This window comes from Panthera pardus, unplaced genomic scaffold (genome assembly GCF_024362965.1).
Source record: "Panthera pardus isolate Hobbes unplaced genomic scaffold, ASM2436296v1 HiC_scaffold_11, whole genome shotgun sequence".
Taxonomy (NCBI): domain Eukaryota; kingdom Metazoa; phylum Chordata; class Mammalia; order Carnivora; family Felidae; genus Panthera; species Panthera pardus.
This window is the reverse complement of record NW_026526666.1, coordinates 102,470,353-102,492,023: the sequence shown is the minus strand read 5'-3', so window position 1 is coordinate 102,492,023 and position 21,671 is coordinate 102,470,353. Positions and strand designations below refer to the sequence as shown.

At 56.1% G+C, this 21,671-nt stretch overlaps 2 protein-coding genes across 5 annotated transcripts in view; one reads left to right on the top strand and one right to left on the bottom strand.

The window, feature by feature from the left end:
• ESPN (espin) overlaps positions 1–21,671 on the top strand; it is a 248,474-nt gene that overhangs the window by 146,500 nt on the left and 80,303 nt on the right. The gene's annotated exons all lie outside the window — the stretch shown is intronic.
• The window catches only part of ACOT7 (acyl-CoA thioesterase 7), a 100,790-nt gene that overhangs the window by 58,400 nt on the left and 20,719 nt on the right, over positions 1–21,671 (bottom strand). For all 4 annotated transcript variants that reach the window (XM_053899066.1, XM_019461228.2, XM_019461233.2 and 1 more), the window contains 2 exons: positions 9,485–9,602; positions 2,840–2,996 (listed from right to left, as the gene is read on the bottom strand). In XM_053899066.1, the coding sequence (XP_053755041.1) occupies positions 2,840–2,996; positions 9,485–9,602 (275 nt within the window). The remainder of the gene's footprint in view (positions 1–2,839; positions 2,997–9,484; positions 9,603–21,671) is intronic.

Below are 21,671 nucleotides of genomic sequence, written 5' to 3'. Positions count from 1 at the left end.
TTGCACCAATCACACCCCAGTTAGCTTAATATTTTGACAGTTGCCGGAGATGAATGAGCCTTCTCGAAGGCGAAGGTTTGCTGGTTGTCTGCCTCGGTCAGTGCTCGCTCGGCTGCCTCCTGACAGGCTGCACAGCCCCCGAAGGAGGGGGACCCACAAGACAGGGGACCTCTGCCTGCTGGGGTCTCAGTTCCCTCCGCCGTCAGAATCCCCCTGGGTCTGCTGGGCCACACACTGCTGGAGCGGGGTGCCACAAGTGCACGGACAAGGCGGCCGAGCCCTGCCCTCCCCTCCTAGCCATGTGGACAGACAGACACACGTTAAGACAGAGCGGGAGGCCTCGGGGGACACAGGGCCCCAGAACAAGAGAGAGACACACGGATCCAAACACGGAAAGACAGAGAGAGGGATGCACAGACGTGGCAATTGGAGAAAGAGAGCCAGAAATGAGAGAGAGGGGGCGCCTGGGTAGCTACGTCGTTGAGCATCTGACTTCGGCTCAGGTCATGATCTCACGGTTCATGGGTTCGAGCCCCACATTCAGCTCCGTGCTGATGGCTCAGAGCATGCAGCCTGCTTCGGATTCGGTGTCTCCCTCGCTCTCTGCCCCTCCCGCGCTTGTGTGTGCTCTCTCTCTCAAAATAAACATTCCAAAAAAAAAGAAAGCAAGAAAGAAAAGAAATGAGAGAGAGACCAGAAGTCACGGAACAAGAAAGGAGGCAGCAGGACGTTCTGGGGCAAGGTGACCAAGCCGTGTGGAGAAACCGCGGCCTCAGGGCTCCAGGCGTGACTGACCCCTTCCCGTGTTACAGGGGAGGCCTGAGGTCAGGAGTGGGGACACCTGGGCCAGGGGCCCGTCCTGTCTTCTCAGAACACAGTGGGATCAGCAAGCCTGCCCCTCCGTCCTGCAAGCTGGACACATGCAGCCCTCTCCTCGCCGCCAGTGCCCTTCTGCACAGGGCAGATGAGGCCCCAAGTGCCCACCCTGCAGGGAAGGAGCAGAGACGAGGCCACGGGGGCCCAGGGGCCCGGGGAGGTGCGTCCTCACTGGTGGGGGGGGCTGCTATCCTGCCAGCGCCGCCCCAGGCGAGAGCCTCCAGCCCCCCCCGTGGGAGGGACCCCTCGGAAGTCAGGCAGAGCGTGTCGTTCTAGACAAAACCCTCCGTCAGCTTCCCATCTCTGCACAAACACAAATCTCCCCGGCAGCCTCTGCGGGTTTGGTGGTTCGTTCGCTCCCTTGTTCTCTGCCCCCTGGTTGTCAGCTCCACATTTGCTTGGAGACAAGGAAAGTGCCCGGGAGAGGAAGACACGGCCGTTTCCCTCAGAGGTTCTCGATCCAGGGCTGGGTTTCTCTGCCTCGGCGCAAGGACACTGCATCACCCTTCATGGTGGAGACCATCCCGCGTACCCCTGGCCTCCCCACACTGGATGCCAGTAGCTTTGCTCCAATTGTGACAACCAACGATGTCCCCTTGAGAGGCACCATGCCGGGGGTCCGATGCCAGGGAGGTGAGCTCCACTTTCAAAGTCAAGAGCGCCTCTGTCCCCCGGCCTCTTCCCCATTCGCCAACAGCGATTCTGTTCCCCAGGGCTTCCTCCTGGGCCACAGCTTGGGACGTGCCAGAAAGGGGGCTTCGATGACAGAAATCCGGAAGGCATGCCCCTCCCCCATTTTTGGTCCCTGGCTCGGTGACACTGACCATCACGATGAACAGCAGCACTGCTGGGACTGCCATCGACAAGGAAGCATGAGGACAGAGAGCAGCTGAGGCAGTGACGTCCCCCGACAATGCCCAGCCCTGGCCAGGAGAGACGGCCTGGGCCACAGAGGGACAGGCCACAGGGAGTGATGACAGACACCCCAAGGCCCTACTGTGAGAAGATAGTACCAAGGTACCCCTTTCTGTGCCATCACCTGAGGCATCCCAGGTCCCTCTAATGCCAGAGTTGCAACAGGCTTTAGGCCACAAACACGGGGCACAGGGGTGCTGGCCGCTCCCTGATCCCAGGCCTCGCGCTGCACCCTTCACTGGGCCATGGCTGGGCCTGCCGGGGTCACCGGGATGTTCCAGATGGACAACTGTGCTCTGGGCCCAGGGAAGGGAGAAGCCTGCGCCCCTTAAAGCTCTCTGAGCACAGCACCCTGCGGGGATGGCCGAGGAAGGGGCGAGGGGGGCATCAGGACCCAGGCAGCTCCTGCCTTCAGAACCAGCGTGGACTGTCCTCCTCGCGGGAGGACAGGGTGGTCTGGGACAGGGAGGGGGCAGCAAGGGGACAAAAGGCCCTGCCTTCGTCGTCAGCAGCCTGGTTATAAAAAGCAGCAGCGGGTGCAAACCAGAGCCACGCTCCCCTGCAGAGCCCAGTGGGAGGATGAAAAGGGGTTTCCATGGTTACCACCCTGAGAAAGAGAATATTCAGATCAAACCAGAGTCAAAGGTTGGCCCAGTGAGCTTTCAGCCTAAGCCTGGTATGCAGGGCCTGGGGCGGGCGCAGGGCACCACCTTCACTTAGGAAGGCTTAGGAAGGGAGGGGGAAGGGCCTGTGCCCTCCCAGCCCCCCGCCCGAGGAGCAGTCACCAGGCCACCACCCCCGGAAGGCAGGATGGGCGGTGGCTGCACCCCCAGAGCCAGAGCTGAATCCTGGTCCAGGCACACGCTCCCGGGGTCTCGCTGCTTAACCCCTTCCTGTCTGCGAAACGAGGATGGCAGGGTGGGAATTAAGGGAGGTCATTCACGGACAGCGTCAGGACCGGCCCCTGCTGCAGGGTCAGCCCTCCATGCATGTGAGCTGCGGCCGCCGCCGTGCCGTCACCGCTGGTGAGACGCGATGCGGAAGTTACCTGTGAGGATGTTTTCAGACATCACGTTGACCTGGACTTCCACGGAGTGCTTGGAGGTATAGGTGATCTCCGCGCTGACGTGTGCCACCTCCCCGATGCACATGGGCGACAGGAAGTCGGTGCGCTCGACCCGGGCCAGGGCGGCCACGCAGCGCTCCTGCAGAGGGACCAGAGACAGGTTACCCGCAGGGCAAGTCCCCACCCTGGAGACGCTCCTGAAAACGGCCTTCCTTTTTTCCCCCACTGGGAAAGCAGCGCCACATTCCGAACTGCAAAACCACAGGGGACGCGGGAATGCCCGAGGGGAACAAACACTCCAAAGCGATCGCTAACGGGATTCTCTGAGTGGTGACGGTTATGAGTGGCTTGTTTCTTTTTTCTAATTTTTCTACAAAAGACGTGTATTACTTGCATAATGAAAGGTAAAAAAAGATATACTCCTTATGGAACATTTGGGAAATACAGCGAAGTAGACAGGAGAGGGAAGATCACTCCTCCCATCCATCCGAAGAGGAGCCAGGTTTCTATTTTGAGATCCTCCCTCCCAGGCTCTTCTCCTTAAGAATGGGATCTCACTGGTTCGTGTGCGGTTAGTCTTATACGGTCATGCGAAAACAAACATGCGTGTCCACAAACTGCCTTTTTTCACTCAACACAAGGGAAAAGAACCTGGCTGCGTTACAACCAGGGCCCTGCAATCACTATTCTTTAAGTTTTATTTATCCTTCAGATAGGCACCCCCTTTGCAGAACTCAAAATTCAAAAGGGTATACAGGGCACCAGGGCTGCCTAACGTCACCTGTCCCTAGCCACCCAGGACACCCCAGGGTAATGGATCATCACGGCCACAGAATACACCCACACCTGGAGTGCCATCCGGAGGGCACACGACAGACTACTGTGGGGCTCGTTCTCTATCAAACGTGACAGACTTCCTCATTCGTGTGCACGGCACTGCCCGTGATTGGTATTTCCCGCCATGTCACTGCAAAAGTATGTTTATGGCTGGATAGAATGGAATATTCTTTCCTCTGTTATTAGAGATTTGGGTCAACACCAATTGTTTGTTGGTTTGTTTGTTTAAATTCACTCTTCTCCAATGAAGTTTTTATTTTTTTAAAATTTATTTATTTGAGAGAGAGAGAGAGAGAACACAAGTTGGGGAGGGGCAGGAAGAAAGGGAAAGAGAAAGAACCCCAAACAGGTTCTGCGGGGCTCAAACTCACGAACCAAGAGATCACAACCTGAGCCAGAATCAAGAGACGCTTAGCTTCACTGACTGGAGCCACCGAGGCACCGCCCTCCGACCCCCCACACCCACCCCCCCACTAAGTACTTCTTCTTATAAACAGTCCTGTGATGGATTCCCTTAGGTCATTTTCAGTACCGGGGACTGTTGCCCAGACCCAAGGGACAGACACCTTGGTGCCTGCTCCCAGAGTACTTCTCAAGAGGACAGCAGCGTGTGACGCGGCCTCAGCGCCTCCTGGCGCTGGCACGGAGGACTGCTCACTTCTCGTCAGTGCTAACGGAACGACACGAAGGTCGCAGGTGTTTGAAGAGGGGGACTTCAGACCCTCACTGCACCCTCTACCGCTTCCTGCCGGAAACCAATCATCTCTTCTGGAACGCTGAGCACACGTCTGGCTGCCCCAGGCCGGGCGGGGAGCAGGGAGTGTGAGATGGGGCTCACTTTGACAGCCTGGCCCTCAGAGCCTGCCCGCTCTGGGACTCGCTTTCCCGGTTGCTCCTCACAGCGCCCCCCGTCCCAGGGTGGGCCATACCACACTTGTAGGTAACGGTCACTTTGAGCCCTGGCGATATCACCCGCGGCGCCCGAGCCAGAACCCGCCTGCTGCCTCGCAAACGTGCAGACTCCCTGCCCCACCTCAACCCACAGGACCTGCCTCTTTTGGAGGGACGGTCAGGGAACCTCCACCTTCACCCCTCCCAGGTGAGTCTCAGGAACACGGGGGTCGGGGGTTCCTCCGGTGTCTGTTCCTGTAAACGTGCCAGAGGCAGGTGTCAGCAAGACAGGGGACCAGGGCGATGGGAAAGGTCCTGGGGCTAAGCTGGGGCCACTCTGATCTGGCCTCGCCCCCTAAGTCGCACGGACACCCGGAAGGAGGCTTCTGTGGCTGCAGCACCACCCACTGGTGGAAAGCTGGAAAGACACGCGCTAAGCGGAGCAGGACAGAAACCAAGGCCCTGCCTCTGGGCCGCTTGTTGGGGTCATCCGAGCGCTGTCTGCGAGACCCAGGTATCTTCACTGGAGAGTGGCTGAGCTTTGGCATGGCTACGCTCACACGCAGGTAACGTGTATGCATATGTATTAATAATTTCTAATGGAAATGCAGCTTACTCTCACATCTGTCCACGTCTAAGCCTCGGATGGACCTGAGCTTTCCCATGGCCACAAAAGCATTCCTTCATTCACAGTACAGGCCCCCCCGCCCCCGGTCCACGGGGGATTCCTTCCAAGACCCTCACTGGAGCCTGACACCACGGGTAGTCCCGAACCCTATAGATACCATTTCTCCCCTACATACACACCTACGACAAAGTTCTAAGTTAGGCACACTAACGAATAATACCAACTATAACAACATGCTGTAATAGAAGCCATGTGAACATGGTCTCTCTCTCTCTCTCTCTTAGTGTACTTCTTCCTGGGACCATGTGAGATGAGAAAATGCCTATGTGACAGCTGCAGGAGGTGAGTGACGTGGGCAGGTGACACAGCGTTAGGCCGATATCTGACGGTGCATCAGAGGAAGGGTCATCTGCTTCTAGACCGCGGGTAAACCAGGGCAACTGAGACCGCAGACCAGGCGGGCTCTGACGCACGGAGCCAGGCTGCGCCTCGAGCGCCATTCGGGGGAGTAAGTCAGAGCACCTGCCCTCGGCCTGGGTTCGGATGACAAACAGGGCAATGCCTCACAGTGGCAGGTGCTCTGAAGAGGGCAGCATGGGATGGGGTGGGGGTGGAGGCGGCCTCCCCACAGAGGGCACATCTGAGCTGAGGCAAGAACGCGAGGCAGGTATGGAGTGTGTCCAGTCCAGGCGGAGGGGAGGGCAGGCTGGACTGTGCAGGGGCGGGGTGGGGGAGCACAGCAGAAGGTGCAAACGCAGGTCAGCAGGGCCTGTAGGGTCAGGTGAGGAGCAGGTCCAGGAGTCTGTGGGAGACACAGAGGGGACGCGCAGATGGGCTCACGTTTAGTCCACACGCTTCAGGGCCGAGTGAACTTTCGGCAGGGGGCATTTATGTTCCCTTCCATGAACCGGAACACTGGCAGAGTGGCCCAGGAGGCTACAGAAAGGCGATCAGGAATGCTTTCAACACACACCTGGCACAGGACACCTCGGCCGACAGGACGCCTGACAGTGGCCTCAGATCTGCTCTTCTGAGTTGGAAGGCCACTCGTTATGAATCCTAAGCTTGGTTCCAAAGGACAGAACGAATGTTTATGGGGCAGCCACTCAGGAGTCTTACCGGGGCAGGGAGGGCAGCCTAAGAGACAGGTGTGCTGCCTGGGGACTCTATGCCAGGCTGGACCCAGGGCAGGGGCAACTTGACTGGGAGCTGCTGTCCAGGGACCTAGCAGGGCACTGGGCCCGCCTCGGGCATTCCATAAAAAACAGGCATGACCCAAACATTGAGAATACGGACCGATGAATACCTGTATTCAGTACGAGGTTCTCCAAACTGCACGCACCCCTGTAACTCCCTGCTGAGAGAGGGAGAGGCAGCCCCACCCTGGGAAGCAGCCATGAACAGTCTGATTAGCATGTACCCCCAGGAAGTTGCCCTCTGCCACACTCCCAAAGGCGGCCGGCATCACACTGCCTGTTGGGCTCAGATACCCAGAAAACCACAGGGGCTGGGCTCCTGAGTGACCACAGGACTTTGGGCCAGGAGAGCAGCTTCAGAAGCAGGGCCAGAAAGAATAGCGCTGGGCCCTGGGCTCAACTCCCAGCTCTGTCACTCATTAGCTCTTGACCTTGTGAAATACAGAAAGGAATGGTGCCGGCAGACTGCTGCCAGGATTCAAGGGGCTGATACGTGGAGAGCGGGGGAGCCGCCCCTCTCATGGGCCGGTGGGGATCAAACGTGTGAGCGAGTGGGTCCAGAAAGGGTTAGCTCTTATCACTGCTGTTGTGTGAGCCACACCTGCCCCTACACCCACTCAGGCCGCCCCCTGCCGATGCCAGCTTCAAGGACGCGGCTCTCTGTGACCTTCAGGAGACCATATCACTTTTCTAGGCCTCCGCTCCTCACCTACAAAGTGGGGTTAAGAAGATGGTTGGGAAGATTCCACAAAGAAAAGAAGGTCAAGCACCCAGGGTGATCACTGGCGCATAAGCGCCTACGAAACGGAGGTTCTCATTGGGTGACCACTCCACACACGCTTCTGGCAATGAGCAGACAGCCAGCGGGAGTCCACAGTTTTCCAGGCCTCTGCCCAGATGTTGAGCATCCGGCAGGGACCCGACAAACAAAAAGTCCCTCCCTTCGCGGGGCTTACACTCTAACGGGGTGCAAAAGGGGGCGAGCATACCAAAGATACAGGAGCAAAACACAGTGTTCCGGGAATACCTGAGAGCAAGGAGGGAGCTGGTCATCAGGAAAGGCCTGGATGGAGGTCGTATTTACAGAGACCGGAAGGAGGGGTGAGTCATGCAGATATCTGGAGGAAGAATAGCCCTGGCAGAGGGAAGAGGCAGTGCAAAGGCCCAGGGGTAAGAACACACTGGCCAGTTCACACAGCCACAGGAGGGCCAGTGTGGCCCCGGCGAGTGTTGAGAGGAAGGCACGGTAGAGGAGACCCAGGAACTGGCCGGTGCTCAGATCAGGAACCACCCAGCAGGCAGAGCCAACAGGATCAGCCTCCAGTGAGAAGGGAGTCAATGGGTGTAAGTAACTGAATGCCGCAGAGGTCGTTTACGGAGGAGAGGGAGGCTGTGGGAGGAGCGGCCCGGGGAAAGGCCCAGGGTGTCTTTTTGGCCTTGTGAAGGTCAAGGGGCCAGTTAAGCATCCAGGTGGAGCCACAAGAGGCCCGGCTGGAAAGAGAGCCCCGGGCCTACATGACGGTACTAAAGGCACAGACCGGATGAGGTCTCGAGGCGAGTGGGGTGGGGGTGCCCTCCCCGACTCAGAGCCCCAGAGAAGCCTCTCAGAGATCAGCATCAGCACCCGTGCCAGCATCTACCTGGAGCTGCCTGGGGCTCACATGCCCCCCTGAACCTGGAACTTCTACACCCCTATCCTGGGTCCGCCAGTCCAGAGGCATCTCCAAGCCAACGCGTCACAACTGTCCTTCCTGCGCCCAGGCTCCCTCCAGGGAGCGCAAGAGGAGAAGCGGAGGCTCAAAGCACAGGTTTGAGGCAGATTCGTGGTCCAGACCTACCCACACTCCCCCACGCAGCCTCGGGCAAGTAGGCGACCTCTTCTCTACGTCCTCACTTGTGCAATGGGGACAACGGGGCGTGGCGAGGATTATGAGTGGGAGCACTTCACAGCTTTGCAGAACATTAAGCCCTTACTGACAGCAGTTACACAGGCCCTCACCACCCACGTGGCCTCCCAAGGCCCCCCTCCTCCTCTCCCCTACCCTGAGGTTCTCCTTCCCAGTGTCCAGCCTCTCCCGCCAGGCCCGAGGGGGACCCTCACTGTCTCTCTCAGCCCCCAGGCCCCACAGGCTCAGGCCCACCCTCCCCACGGCCAGCAGAGGGCGTGCTCTGGACACTGCTGGGTTTGCCCCAGAACTCCAAGGGCTCCTGAACAAGTCCAGAGTCCTGGCCAGGCAGACGAGCTCCTCCTTCACACCCAGCTCCTCCTGGGTGTCAATGTCCACCCAGTAAGTAACACATTCACCACGGCCTGGTTTATCACACGCACACGTACACGCACACGCACACACACACACAGGTGTTGCTGTCGTATTCTCCTCGAGCCACCCCCGCCCCCTCCAGCATTCCTATCATCACAGCAGGTGGCTGGCAGAGGCCCGTGGGGACACAGGTCACAGGACACAGGGACACAAAGGCCACGGCTTCCTGTGGTGCCGCATCTCTGCTGACCCCCAGGTGGCAGCGTGGCACAAAACAGACCCCCTTCCCCAAGCAAGGTGGCTGGCAGGCCTCTGGAAGAAAGGTCAGGTCCCTTGGGGCTGGAGGGACGGTAAGAGGTGATGTCCCAAAGCCCCCAGCTGCCTTGAAGTCCCAAAAGCAGAAAGCCCGGCCCTCAACCCAGGCGGTCAGGGCTTTGCTGGCTGGGTACTTGCCCTGGCTCCCCCCCCCCCCCGCCAGGGGGTGGATGGGGCAGAGGAGGGGTCAGACCCAGTGTGGCCAGGCTGGGGATGGGGGTGGGGGTTTAGAAACCAAGACTTTAAGGAGGAGGAGTTTAAAGGCAGCTCTCAGCTCAGTCTCTGGCTGTCCCCTGTCCTCCCTCGCTGGGCCCCAAACCAAGCAACCTACCCAGGGCTTCTGGAAATCCCCAAGGCCCAGGGGATGAAGGAAGGGAAGACGCCAAGCAAACTCCTATCCTGACCCAAGAGTGGTGCAGTGCTGCATACAGAGGGATGCCAGGCCTCCAGGGCCCTGGAACCTTCCATGCAGCCTGCTTGACGGCCCCCAGACACTTACCCCATTCTGGCTGTTACAGTGCCGGGTGCTGATGATGGCCCCTGCCTCCTCAATCATCTTCAGGATGGTTCCACCGTGGACATTGCCAGCCACATTGGCATCATCCGGCCTCATGATCCTAGGCAGAGGAGAGAGAAGCAGGATGAGGCTCCTGAGAAGGACGTCACTCATCAACAGTGACCACCCAGGGTGAGGAGAAGGTCCTCCAAAGAGACCAATGGCTCCCAAAGAAGGAAAAAGAACTTTCCATGAGTTTGGTCACAGTGGGCTGCTGACCCGACAGCCCCAGGCAAGAGGCCACCGGGTCCTGTTTCCACGGGAGGGAGGAGGGCAGAGAGCAGGAAGTTGTCCCCAAGAGCTACAGGCACCCAGCAGAGAAGGGGTGACAGCGGGGACCTCTGGCAGAGGCAGCAAGGTGGCGGCATGACCGTTGGGAGTTCCCAGCACTCCTGCCCTTCCTGCTTCCCAGGCTCCCCAAAGACCTGGGGTTGGATGAGCAGGGCAGGGCTGAATGAGCATGAGGACACAGGCTGTGACCCCCTTGGACAGCGGACAAATTCCCGGGACAGGACCCCCCCTATCAGGAGTCCCAGTGGGGCCGGCTGCCCTGAGAACTGGAAACAAGCCACAGCTCTAGGTACGAAGGCACAAAGTTCCACTATAAGAGACATAAATCCTGGGGCCATAACGCCCAGCACGGTGACGAACATTAACAGCGCTGCACTGTATGAAAGTTGCCGCAGTGAAAGCTCTCGCCACAGGGAAAAAACATCTGTCAGGTGATGTGTGTTACCTAAACTCACTGCAGTGATCGTTTTGCAAAACGTACACACATCAAACCATCACCGTGGGGCGCCGGGGTGGCTCAGTTGGTTGAGTGTCTGACTTCAGCTCAGGTCATGATCTCACAGCCTGTGAGTTCAGGCCCCACGTCGGGCTCTGTGCTGACAGCTCGGAGCCTGGAGCCTGCTTCGGATTCTGTGTCTCCCTCTCTGTCTGCCCCTCCCTTACTTGCACTCTGTCTCTCTCTCTCTCTCTCTCTCAAAAATAAATAAACTTTAAAAAATGTTTATTAAAAACTTGAAATGTTATTTAAGTTAATAAATGTTTATTAAAAATTTTAATGTTTTTAAAAACTTAAAAAAAACCCTATTGTTATCAACCTCTTTCCTTTGGAATTGTTTGCAATTTCGTGAAGGACAGACGGTCATTTCCACACAGAGAAGCTGGTCCTCCTGCGAGCACAGGTACCACAGAGGCTGCCGTAGGGCAGGGGCTGGCCAGGGAGAGCTGAGCTCCTGGGCTCTAGAGCGCTGGGGAAACTTGAATCCAGCCTTTCCCCTCGGGCCTCGCTTTGCCTGTCTGTAAAGCACAGCTGTGCCCGCCACTGTTGGTTGACCCACAGCAATGCTGTGCGACCTGGGAGTGAAGGGCAGAGGAGGAAGTGCTCACATCCGGCGGGACATTGAGTCAGAGGCTGATAAGGAAGCAGCCTATGAGATAGGAGGCTGGAGATAGTGTCTGGAGTTGCAGACTGAGGGTCCCCAGAAACCCCACACCATCAACATCGGGCTGCCCCAGGATCCTGGGCAACTGGGAGTAAATGCCAGGAGCTCCAGACCACACGCTTGAGGCACGAAAGCTCACTGGGACACTTGCTGTCCCCCACCCTTCCTGGTCACCCTGGGTCCTGCACCAGGCACCGACCTAATTCCCCAGGCCAGCTGGCCACTCAGACATAAACCTCCCTCCACTGGACCTGATCCTGACCCAGCACTCTGCAGTTACCCTGAGTCCCCTGGGTCCCCAATGCCCCCCCACTGCTCAAGGCCATTCACTCTGTCAGGGCCTTCCTCCCCAGTTCACTTCCCCAGGGCTCTCCCTGCCCACACCCTGGTCCTCCCCAGGCACAAGTGAGGGCAGCCAGGAGAACATGTGGTCCCTCATTCAAGCTTTTGTTTTCCCATTTTTTTTTAAGTTTATTAAATTTATTTATTTTGAGAGACAGAGAGCAAGCGGGAGAGGAACAGAGAAGGAAGGAGACAGAATCCCAAGCAGGCTCCACACCATCAGTGCAGAGCCCAACGCAGGGCTTGAACTCATGAACTGTGAGATCAGACACTTATAACTGACCGAGCCACCCAGGAGCCCCTGTTTTCCCAGGTTTAATGCAGCCATGGGTATGAAAAGGGCTTCTCTTTCCTCTTCACTATTAAAAAAACAAGTAAAGAAAACCCGGTGAAGCAAGCAGCACTGACCACAGCACCTGGTCGGGGAGGCATCTCTGCACCTGCCCATCTCCTCCTGCACTTAACCAGCCACTCATCCCACTGCCTGGAGAGTCATCTTAAGCAGGAATCTAGTCCTCAATCACCTCTCTCATCTAAAGAATAAAGACTCACCTCACTAGTGAGGAACTTGAAGCCCTCAGGCATCTGGAACTTCTGTGTCATCATCAGCCACCGCCCTGGCCAAACCAGATCATCAGCCAGGGCTTTCCTACCACCCTACCTGGATCCACCTGTCCCAGCAACACCCGACCTACGGTCTGGGAGGAAAAGGGACTCATCCATGAATGGGGGCGGGAATAAGTAGCCACAACCTCATGGAGGACAGCCCGGCATTCCCAAACTCCAAAGGCACAGGCGGGCTCTGACCCAGCAATTCCAGCTGTAGGAGTGTGTCCCACGGATGTTTCCAAACGTGAGTAAACCTGTTTGTTGCCCATTGCATTCCGTGTAGCCGGCCTCACAGCAGACATCTTGAAGGCAAGCCCCATCCTCCTGTTCCTTAGCCCCACATAGAGCTTTTATACTGGGTTGAACTGTGTCCCCCGAAAGATACATTCAAGCTCTAGCCGCTGGAACCTGTGAATGGGGCCGTAGTTAGATACGGGTCTTAGTGGGGGTGCCTGGTGGCTCAGTCGGTTAAGCGTCGACTTCGACTCAGGTAATGATCCCACGGCTCACGGGTTTGAGCCCCTTGTAGGGTTCTGTGCTGACAGCTCAGAGCCTAGGGCCTGCTTCAGATTCTGTGTCTCCCTCTCCCTCTGCCCCTCCCCTGCTCGTGCTCGCTCTCCCTCCCTCTCAAAAATAAATAAACATTAAAAAAAAAAATTTTTTTTTTTTAATGTTTATTTTTGAGACAGAGAGGCAGAGCATGAACAGGGGAGAGTCAGAGAGAGAGGGAGACACAGAATCTGAGGCAGGCTCCAGGCTCTGAGCTGTCAGCACAGAGCCCGACACAGGGCTTGAACTCACAAACCGCAAGATCACGACCTGAGCCGAAGTCGGATGCTTAACCGACTGAGCCACCCAGGTGCCCCAAGATTTTTTTTTTTAATGTTTCTTAATTTATTTTTGAGACAGAGAGAGACAAAGTGTGAGCAGGGGAGGGACAGAGAGAGAGCGAGACACAGAATCGGAAGCAGGCTCCAGGCTCAGAGCTGTCAGCACAGAGCCCGATGCGGGGCTTGAACTCACGGACTGCGAGATTATGACCTGAGCAGAAGTTGGACGCTTAACCGACTGAGCCACCCAGGCGCCCCTAAAAAAATTTTTTTTTAAATACAGAACAGGGTCTTTGCAAATGTCATCAAGTTAAGATGAGGTCGTTAGGGTGTGCCCTAATGCAGTGTGCACAGCACCCTTTTGAAAAGAGGGAAATGGACACACGCCGGGGAGCAGGCAGAGACTGGAGTGATACATCCAGAAGCCCAAAAATGCAGGACGCCAGGAGCCACCAGAAGCTGGAAGAGGCAAGGAAGGATCCTCCCCTCGGGCCCTCGGAGGGAGTGTGGCCCTGCCGACAGCAGGATCTGTCTTGTGGCTTGTGGCTTGTGGCCTCCGGGCTGTGAGAACATAAATTTCTATTGTAAGCCACGCTATGTGTGGTCATTTGTCCTGGCAGGACACTGACACTCACATTCACACTCAGGGGGGCTTTGCCCCATGCACAGAAAACAGCAGGAGTGACAGGCGAGCCCACAGGACCCGTGGGCGTGGCGGCCTCCCCAGCCCGGGGAGCCCAGGCCAGGGGGTGCCCGCACCACAGGGGGCTGTGGTCAGCCTGATTCTCACCCAAACATGTCAGCGCTACAACGTAACAGTGCTGCAGGAGTCCATGGTTACTGGGCTGGAGAGGCCTGCTTCCGTCTCCCACGGTGGAAGCTAGAATAGCTCTCTGAGGGAGAAGGCCGGCTCCGTGCACAGCCAGATTTCCGGGACAGATAAAGTCTCCCGGATTTTCCACCTGCACCAAAGACCAGCAGAGCCTCTGCGGGGGGTTCAGGTGGGGGCACACGGGGCAGCCAGGGCTAAGGACACCTCACAGACTGTGCAGAAGGTCCCCGGGCCCATCCTTTCTAAATGAAGCTCAAAATAGAGAGGCAATGATGGGTGTCCTGAGCAGGAACAACCCCCAGGAGCTTCTGCCCTGACCTTACCCACAGTGGAAGCTTTCAAGCTTCCTTTGTGCTCAGCGCAGGGAACAGTCGCCTTGGCAGGGAGACAAGGAAGAATAGGGAGTGCCATTCCTGGTGCCCACAGGGTGGGCACGGGCCTTGCCCATGGCACATGTGAAACCTCATGTTTCTATGGGGGCCTCTGCCAACCAGAAGCCCAAGTGACACTGCTTATCCCCTCTAATTTGCTGCCAAGGAAGGTTCCAGGAAAGTTCCTTCAGCCCCAGAGCCCCCCCCCCCCCGACCCCCCATCCCCTACAAGAGGCAAGGGAGGAGAAGTGGCTGGGCCAGGAAAAAGTCCCTGGGGCTCTTTCAGGTCCCAGAGCAGGCATGGGGTCGGGGGTGCCAATCACACCGAACACCCAGGCTCACACTTCGGCTGGGACAGGGGAATGAACCAGGAGAAGGCTCCAGGGGGTAGCGGACCAGCACCCACTGATTCTGAGAATGCAGAACCTTCGGGGGCTGAGCAGGCAGGACGCTCAGCAGAGCCCTGCCCAACCAGGGAACTGGCTGGCAAGAGAAAGAAACACAGTTGCCATCATTCCTGGGGCTCCAGCCAGGAGGGAGACCGCTGAGCCCCACGGCTCCACGGCCCCACTCTTCTGGGAACCCAGGGTCTGACCCTGCCAGGCCCCCAGGCCCCCAGGTGTCACGCAGAGACTGGACTTCCCGTCCCAGCCTCCATTAACCACCTCACATCCGACTCAGCAAGAATCAGGCCAGGCACAGCTGTCCCTGGCCACACGAAGGGGCCGCGTCCCCTCTACATCGGACCCCTTCAAAGGGCCCCCAGATGGATGCCCCTAAGAGAAGGGGGCGGCACGTGACTTTGCGGTACCTGCTCATCTGGGAAGCTATACCCACTGGTTTGCCCCGGCTCCCAGTTCCCGAGAGGCAAGGCGGCTAGTGGCAGCCAGAGCACCCACCCTTCCCCACCACAAGCACCGTCCCAACTCCCCGTCACACCAGGCTGCCCAATCTAACCAGGAAGAGGCTGCCTCCCCAATCTGATCCGAAGACTCTACCAAAGGCCAGCTGTCATAGCAACCTCGCTTTGCAAATAATGACAGCGGAGAAGTACATCTTCGAGCCCTCCCGCTGCTGTCTCTGAGATGAAGAAGTCACAGGTGCCTCTCTGAGAAGCCTCTAGGGGGCCCAAGGAGAGGGCAAACGCCCACCCAGACTTTTCTCAGCAGAGGCCGGGCCCCAGGCCTGGATTCCCTGCAAGCCTTCTGAGCCTCCCAAGACGCAGACAGGGGAGGAGGGTCTCAGGCCAGAGGGAGACTCACAGCAAGAGGTCACAGTTGGTGCAGAGCCCCACATCCTGCTCAGAGGGGCTGGCATCTGACACCTGTCCCCGAAGCTACCTCCTGGAGGTCGAGGGTCCAGGTGACCCACTGGCTCTGCCAGCCCCGGCACTCCCCTGGCTGGCACCCCCACCCCCACACAGACCTGCCTCCTCCCCTCTCCGGTGCCAGGCTGCCAGGGACAGGCCTTCCGTCTCCCCTCCCGCTGGGTGCCAGGCAAGCCGTCAGAGTGGCCGAGGAGCACGTGTGACAGTGGCAGTCCTGGGAGAGGAGGCCGGATGTGTAATTATTACCCCCGCGTCCCAGGGCACCTCCACACAAGGCCACTTTCCCAGGAACCCGCAGCCAGGACACTGGGCAGAGCACAGCCTCCGTCCATCAGGCAGGGTGATGGCCACCACCAATGAATGAATCTGCCTGCAAGCCACCTGAGAGAGTCCTTCCTGAAAACTGTCATCCTGGCTTGGCTCCTGGGCACCGGTCCACCTCACCTGCAGGGCGACTCTGGCAGGTTTTGTGCTCGAGGGGTAAAGTAAGGACAGAGCAAGCTGGGCCCGCTGCTCACTCACACACAGCCCTCACCAGAGGCCCAGCACGCTCCCGGCTCCCAGCGGCCTCCCTGAAGTGCAGACAAATTACGCCTAAAGGTCCAGGTACCATTGTCCCCAGTCTTCCCACGTTTGTACGAAGAGAGAGAGAAGGAAAACTCCAGACTGACCAACAGCACAGAGCCTGGTTCCACAGGGAGGGAGGCAGGCCGGGGCAGGAAGTGGCAAGGCTGTCCTCGGGCGAGAGGGCCCCTGAAGGGATAAGGGGGCCTGCTGACCACACCCAAAATGTCTACCTGGAGGGGGGAGTCAGGGCAGAATCTGGGCGGAAAACCTTCCCCAACAGCCTTCCCCGCCCACACCGCCTGACGGGGGCCCTGGCGGGACGGCAGACCTCCTTCGGCCTCTTGGCTGTCCCTGACGGTGCTTGATCCTGAGTAGAAATGACCCCATTTGCAGGGAGGTCTGAGGACTATTCCTGTAGTACATGGCCTGGGGCCATCCTGCTCACTGCTGTGTCCCCAGCAGCTGGCACCGGGCCGGGCACACAGCAAAGTGCCATGAATAGGTGTCAAATCAGGGAGTGAGCCAGTGCCTGGGAGACACAGAATGGACAGAGGCCCCCACTCCATCCGCCCTATTCCCCTCCAGTCAGCTGGGTGCTTAGGCCCTGCGTGCACCCGGCCAGCAGCCTGCCCCACGCCTCGCCTGGACCAAGAGGTCAAAAGCGTTGCTCCCCAAGGCCACTAAGGACGCAGACTCCCATAGTGGGTTCTGGGTGCCCCCTAAGAGAGCCGTGTGCCGGGTCTGGTCAAACCCATCTATCACCTTCAGGTCAGAGAAAAGGCCCCAAGGCCACAGGTGCCCACTCTGGCCACGGGGCATCCCACAGCCATGTGTCCAGGCACCACAGCCCTTCCCACTCCACAACCACAACCAGGGACCCCCCCCCCGCCAGGTAGCGCCACCCCCAGCCATCCCACAGGTTCTTACAGCTTGGCTTTCTCCCTAAGACAGGCCTCGTCAGCTCCTTTCCTGAACACTTTTAGGGACACACCTCGCCGAAGCAGAAGCATGGTCTCTGTTAGCCCCTTCTGGAGCTGTGGCCAGATGGGACCAGAGGGGGGCCTCAGCCCGGATGCTATGCCCTTTGGACTTGGCCCCATTCCTCAATGCAGGCATCGCAGCCTCCCTAAGCAACGCTGGCTTCTCTCCCCCTTGGTCCCAACCCTGGGTGTGCTGGGCACACTGCCCACGCCAGGCGACGGGTGGCCACCCCATCACTCCCATGACCTTTTCAAATCCCTTACAATCACAGGAAATTGAGTCGAAAGAGTCGCTGGAAACTACCCACTTCAGGCCCCAACTTTTACCTGTGAGGAAAGCAGGCACACAGAAGGCCGGAGGCTTGCCCAGGCCCACATCAGGTAGACCTGGGGGACTGGGCACTCGGCACCCTCACGATGGCGTCCCGGGAGGGGGCCGGGCCCGGGGCCAAGGGAGACGCACCCTCCTGCACGCTGCGGACCTACCATCAAAACACCACCCAGGTGACGCAGTTGATGACGCACATGCAGACGAGAACCGGGCACGACTTGCCCCACCAGGTTCGTTCTCAGTTATGGAAAGATCGTGAAGATACACAAGACTGGCGTAAAGAGAAACAGTCCTCACGGGAGCACACGGGGGTCCTGCAACCAGCGGGCACCTGAACAAGGGATCTGGGATCGAGAAGTCAGCCCGCGCTGGGCTGGGCTGGGCTGACGGAGCACATGGTGCTGTGACGCGGGGCTGGCCATGCAGGAAGAGGCACCCAAATCCACGACCGAGAAACGCTTTGAAACAAGCCGCTGAGTTAAGACCCTATTGTCACCATTAGAGGGAAGACAGTTTTCAGACTTGGAATGACCCACTAATGACAGGCACGATCAATTACTTAACATCTGGATACAGGGATACAACCTAAACCAGAAGAACCAAGATTTTAAAAACAAACAAACAAACAAAAAAAACCAAAACACAGAAAGGGAATGAGGGAAATCTGCAGGAAGTGACACAACCAGGGGCACCTGGGTGGCTCAGTCGGTTGGGCGTCCAACTTCAGCTCAGGTCAGAATCTCTTACTCTGTGACTTTGAGCCCCGCGTTGGGCTCTGTGCTGACCGCTCAGGGCCTGGAGCCTGCTTCGGGTTCTGTGTCTCCCTCTCTGTCTCTCTGCCCCTCCCCTGCTCATGCTGTCTCGCTCTCTGTCTCTCTCTTAAAAATAAACATAAAAAAAATTTTTTTAAATGACACAACCAAGTGAAATATCTAAAAGTCCACCATGGCTCAGTCAAATCAGCAAGGACCATACCTCACCTCTGCAGGCCTCCACGGCCACGCCAACTGAGCCATTAACAGACCTTTCCACAGAAAGGAATCGTTTGTTGTCAGCCTTATGAGTAAATAATTTCAAAGTTAAATAACCATGAGGTGGTTCCTCATGTTCTAAATTAACCAAGAACTATTTAAAAAAAATTTTTTTAATGTTTATTTATTATTGAGAGACAGAGACAGAGCATGAGCAGGGAAGAGGCAGAGAGAGGAGGAGACAGAATCCGAAGCAGGCTCCAGGCTCTGAGCTGTCAGCACAGAGCCTGACGCGGGGCTCGAACTCACGAACGGTGAGATCATGACCCGAGCCAAAGTCGGACACTCAACCGGCTGAGCCACCCAGGCGCCCCAACCAAGAACTATTTTAAACGATACAACCAGACATCCGGAAAGGTTCACAGCAACATTATTCATCGTAGCCAAAAAAGGTGGGAAGGACACAGATACCCATCACAGATGAACGGATAAATCAGAAGTGGTCTCTCCAAGCAATGGGATATGATCTGACTCTAAGAAGGAATTGAGTAGCAATGTTTACTACCACATGGAAGAATCTTGAACAAGTGCTGCTGAGCACAAGAAGCCTGTCACATAAGGCATGATTCTATTCACAGGAAACGTCCAGAACAGGCAAATCCAGACTGGTGGTTGCCAGGGCCTGGGAGAGGTGAATGGGGAGTGATAGCTAACAGGAACAGCGTTTATTCTGGGGGTGAATAAAATGTTCTGGAATTCAAGAACAGTGATGGTTATACAACCTTGTGAATATACCAGAAAACACTGAACTGTCCTCAAGAGTAAATGAACTTACAGGACATGAGTTGTATCATGATAAAGCTGTTCAACCTGTTTGCAGACAGCTGTGGAGAAACAGGCCCATCCCTCCACTTCCAGAACTTTCTGTGTTGGCCAGACCTCCAAAGACTCACTTGGCCGAGGAAGAGCGCTCTGGGAATGTAGCCCAAAGAAAACCACACGCAGCTGGACATGGCAGGCTGCAGCCACAGTGTTTCTGATACTAAACAAAGTCCAGCTAGCTCAGGGGGCCCTGGGCATGGGCGAGGTTGCGTCTGGTGTGCATTTCTCTGGAATTAAGTGGCAACCCTTCTGTTCAGCTTTCAAAGGCATCTGGAAGCTGACAAAGGTCGAGAGACACATCAGGCTCTCTGCTGTCAGCTTGAAGCCTGCTTCTGATCCTCGGTCTCCCTCTCTCTCTGCCCCTCACCTGCTCGCCCTGTCTCTCTCTCTCTCAAAAATAAAAACATAATAATAATCATTTTTAAAAACTTTAAAAAAAAAAGAGTAAGAGGCAAGCCACGGACCGGGAGGAAACGTTTACAAAACACGTATCTGATGAAGGACTTGTATCCAAAATAAATGAAGAGCTCTTAAAAATTCTATGATAACAACCAATATGAAAAGGGGCAAAAGGTATGAACAGACACCTCGTGAAACAAGACACACAGACGGTAAATAAGCATATGGGAAGATGTGCACCATCACGGGCCACCAGGGGACTGCAAATTAGAACCACGGCAGTGACACCACTGTCAGGGGTGGAACAGCAGGAACTCTCTCACTGCTGGTGGGGACACAACACAGTGCGGCCGCTTTGGAAGACGGTTTGGCAATTTCCTACAAAACTAACTACCCGGGGTGCCTGGGGGCGCTCAGTCAGTTAGGCGTCCAACTGCAGCTCAGGTCATGATCTCTCAGTCTGTGAGTTCGAGCCCCGTGTCGGGCTCTGTGCTGACAGCTCGGAGCCCGGAGCCTGCTTCGGATGCTGTGTCTCCCTCTCTCTCTGCCCCTCCCCCGCTCATGCTCTGTCTCCCTGTCTTTCAAAAACAAATAAATGTTAAAAAAAATTTTTTTTAACCGAACTGTACCCTTTAATTTTAATTAACTATATTCTACTCTCTACTGCATTAATGATGTAAAATTTAGTAGGTACATGGAAGCAATTAAAGAAAAATCAAGTAAAAAAAACTATTGTTGGTTTGAATTGTTGGTTATGGAATTAAGAATCTTAATGGGGCGCTTGGGTGGCTCAGTTGAGCATCCCACTCTTGATCGCAGCTCAGGTCAGATCTCACGGTTTGTGAGTTCGAGCCCCACATCGGGCTCCACACTGACAACACACAGCCTGCTTGGGAGTCTTTCTCTCTCCTTCTCTCTCCCCTCCCCCACTCACATGCACTCTCTCTCTCTCAAAACAAACTTTAAAAAAAAAGAATAAAAATTTAAAAAAAGGATCAATAGCCACGATCGAGTGGGATTTGATCCAGAGACTCAAGGATGATGCAATGTCCTACAAATCAATCAACGTGACATGCCACATGAACAAAAAAATGAAGGAAGAAGTGAAATCGACCAAAACAAATCATACAAATACTGTATGATTTTCCTTATGCGTAGAATCTAAAAAAATAAAACAAAAAACCAATAAGATAACAGACTCATAAATAGAGACAAATATCATCAAGAATAGTGTAATAACTCCGTATGGTAACAGACGGTCACGGCACTTAGGGTGAACATTTCGTCACGTATGTAAATGTCCATCCACTATGTTGTACACCTGAAACTAATACAATAGTGTGACAACTACGCTCAATTAAAAAAAAGAATATTGGCAACATGTTTCAGATACCACGGGATCAATTAGGCAGCTTCAGGCTGGCTTGTGAGTGTTATCACCTCAGCTTTCATAAGGCACATGACATAGTGGGCTCAGCCTGTCATCAACGGAGGCAGAGCACCAATCAAACAGGACTTAGTTTCCTGAGACCCGGGAGGACACCAGAAAGCAGTGTCGCCGTTAAAGCTCTGGTTCCAAACACAAGCCACATCTGAGCGAACACAGCACCAGCACAGCCAAAAACACACACAAAAAGTGTGGCATTTACTGAGAATGATGGCCACCCACGCTCGCTCACCCTGATCAGTTACAAGGCTACAATTTCCATCTGCTAAGTGCCCACAAGGTAATGAAATATTTAGCTGGCTCGAAGAGAGACTGAATTGGAAGCCTGGGGACTTTCAATAGGTGGAGAGAGGGGCACGGTCCGTCTCCAGCACGCCCCCTACAGACCCCAGCTGGGGTGTGCCAAGGCAGGCCAAGACAGGGGTTGAGGGATCAGAAACGAACCCCAAGCATTTTCCAGTCCCGTGCCCTGAATGACAGCAAAGCACTCACACCAGGTGCCCTTCTAAGACCCATCAGACAAATCTTACGGGGGCGAGGACTTCAGGGTCTTCTCCCAGACCCCGGGAGCAACGCCCTGACCTCGCGGCATCAGGACACTCATGTTCCCTAAGGCTCAGAGACGCCCTCAGCATCGTGCTGAGTTTGGGAGACACATCCCACCTTAGACTTTTAATCCTACCCATTCATAAGCCAAAGTAAACAACAGGCCATTTCTGGGGCAGCGGGCGGGCTGGAGCTGTCTCCACCACCTGCCCCCTCCCTTTACAGCAGCATTTGCCCCTGGTCAG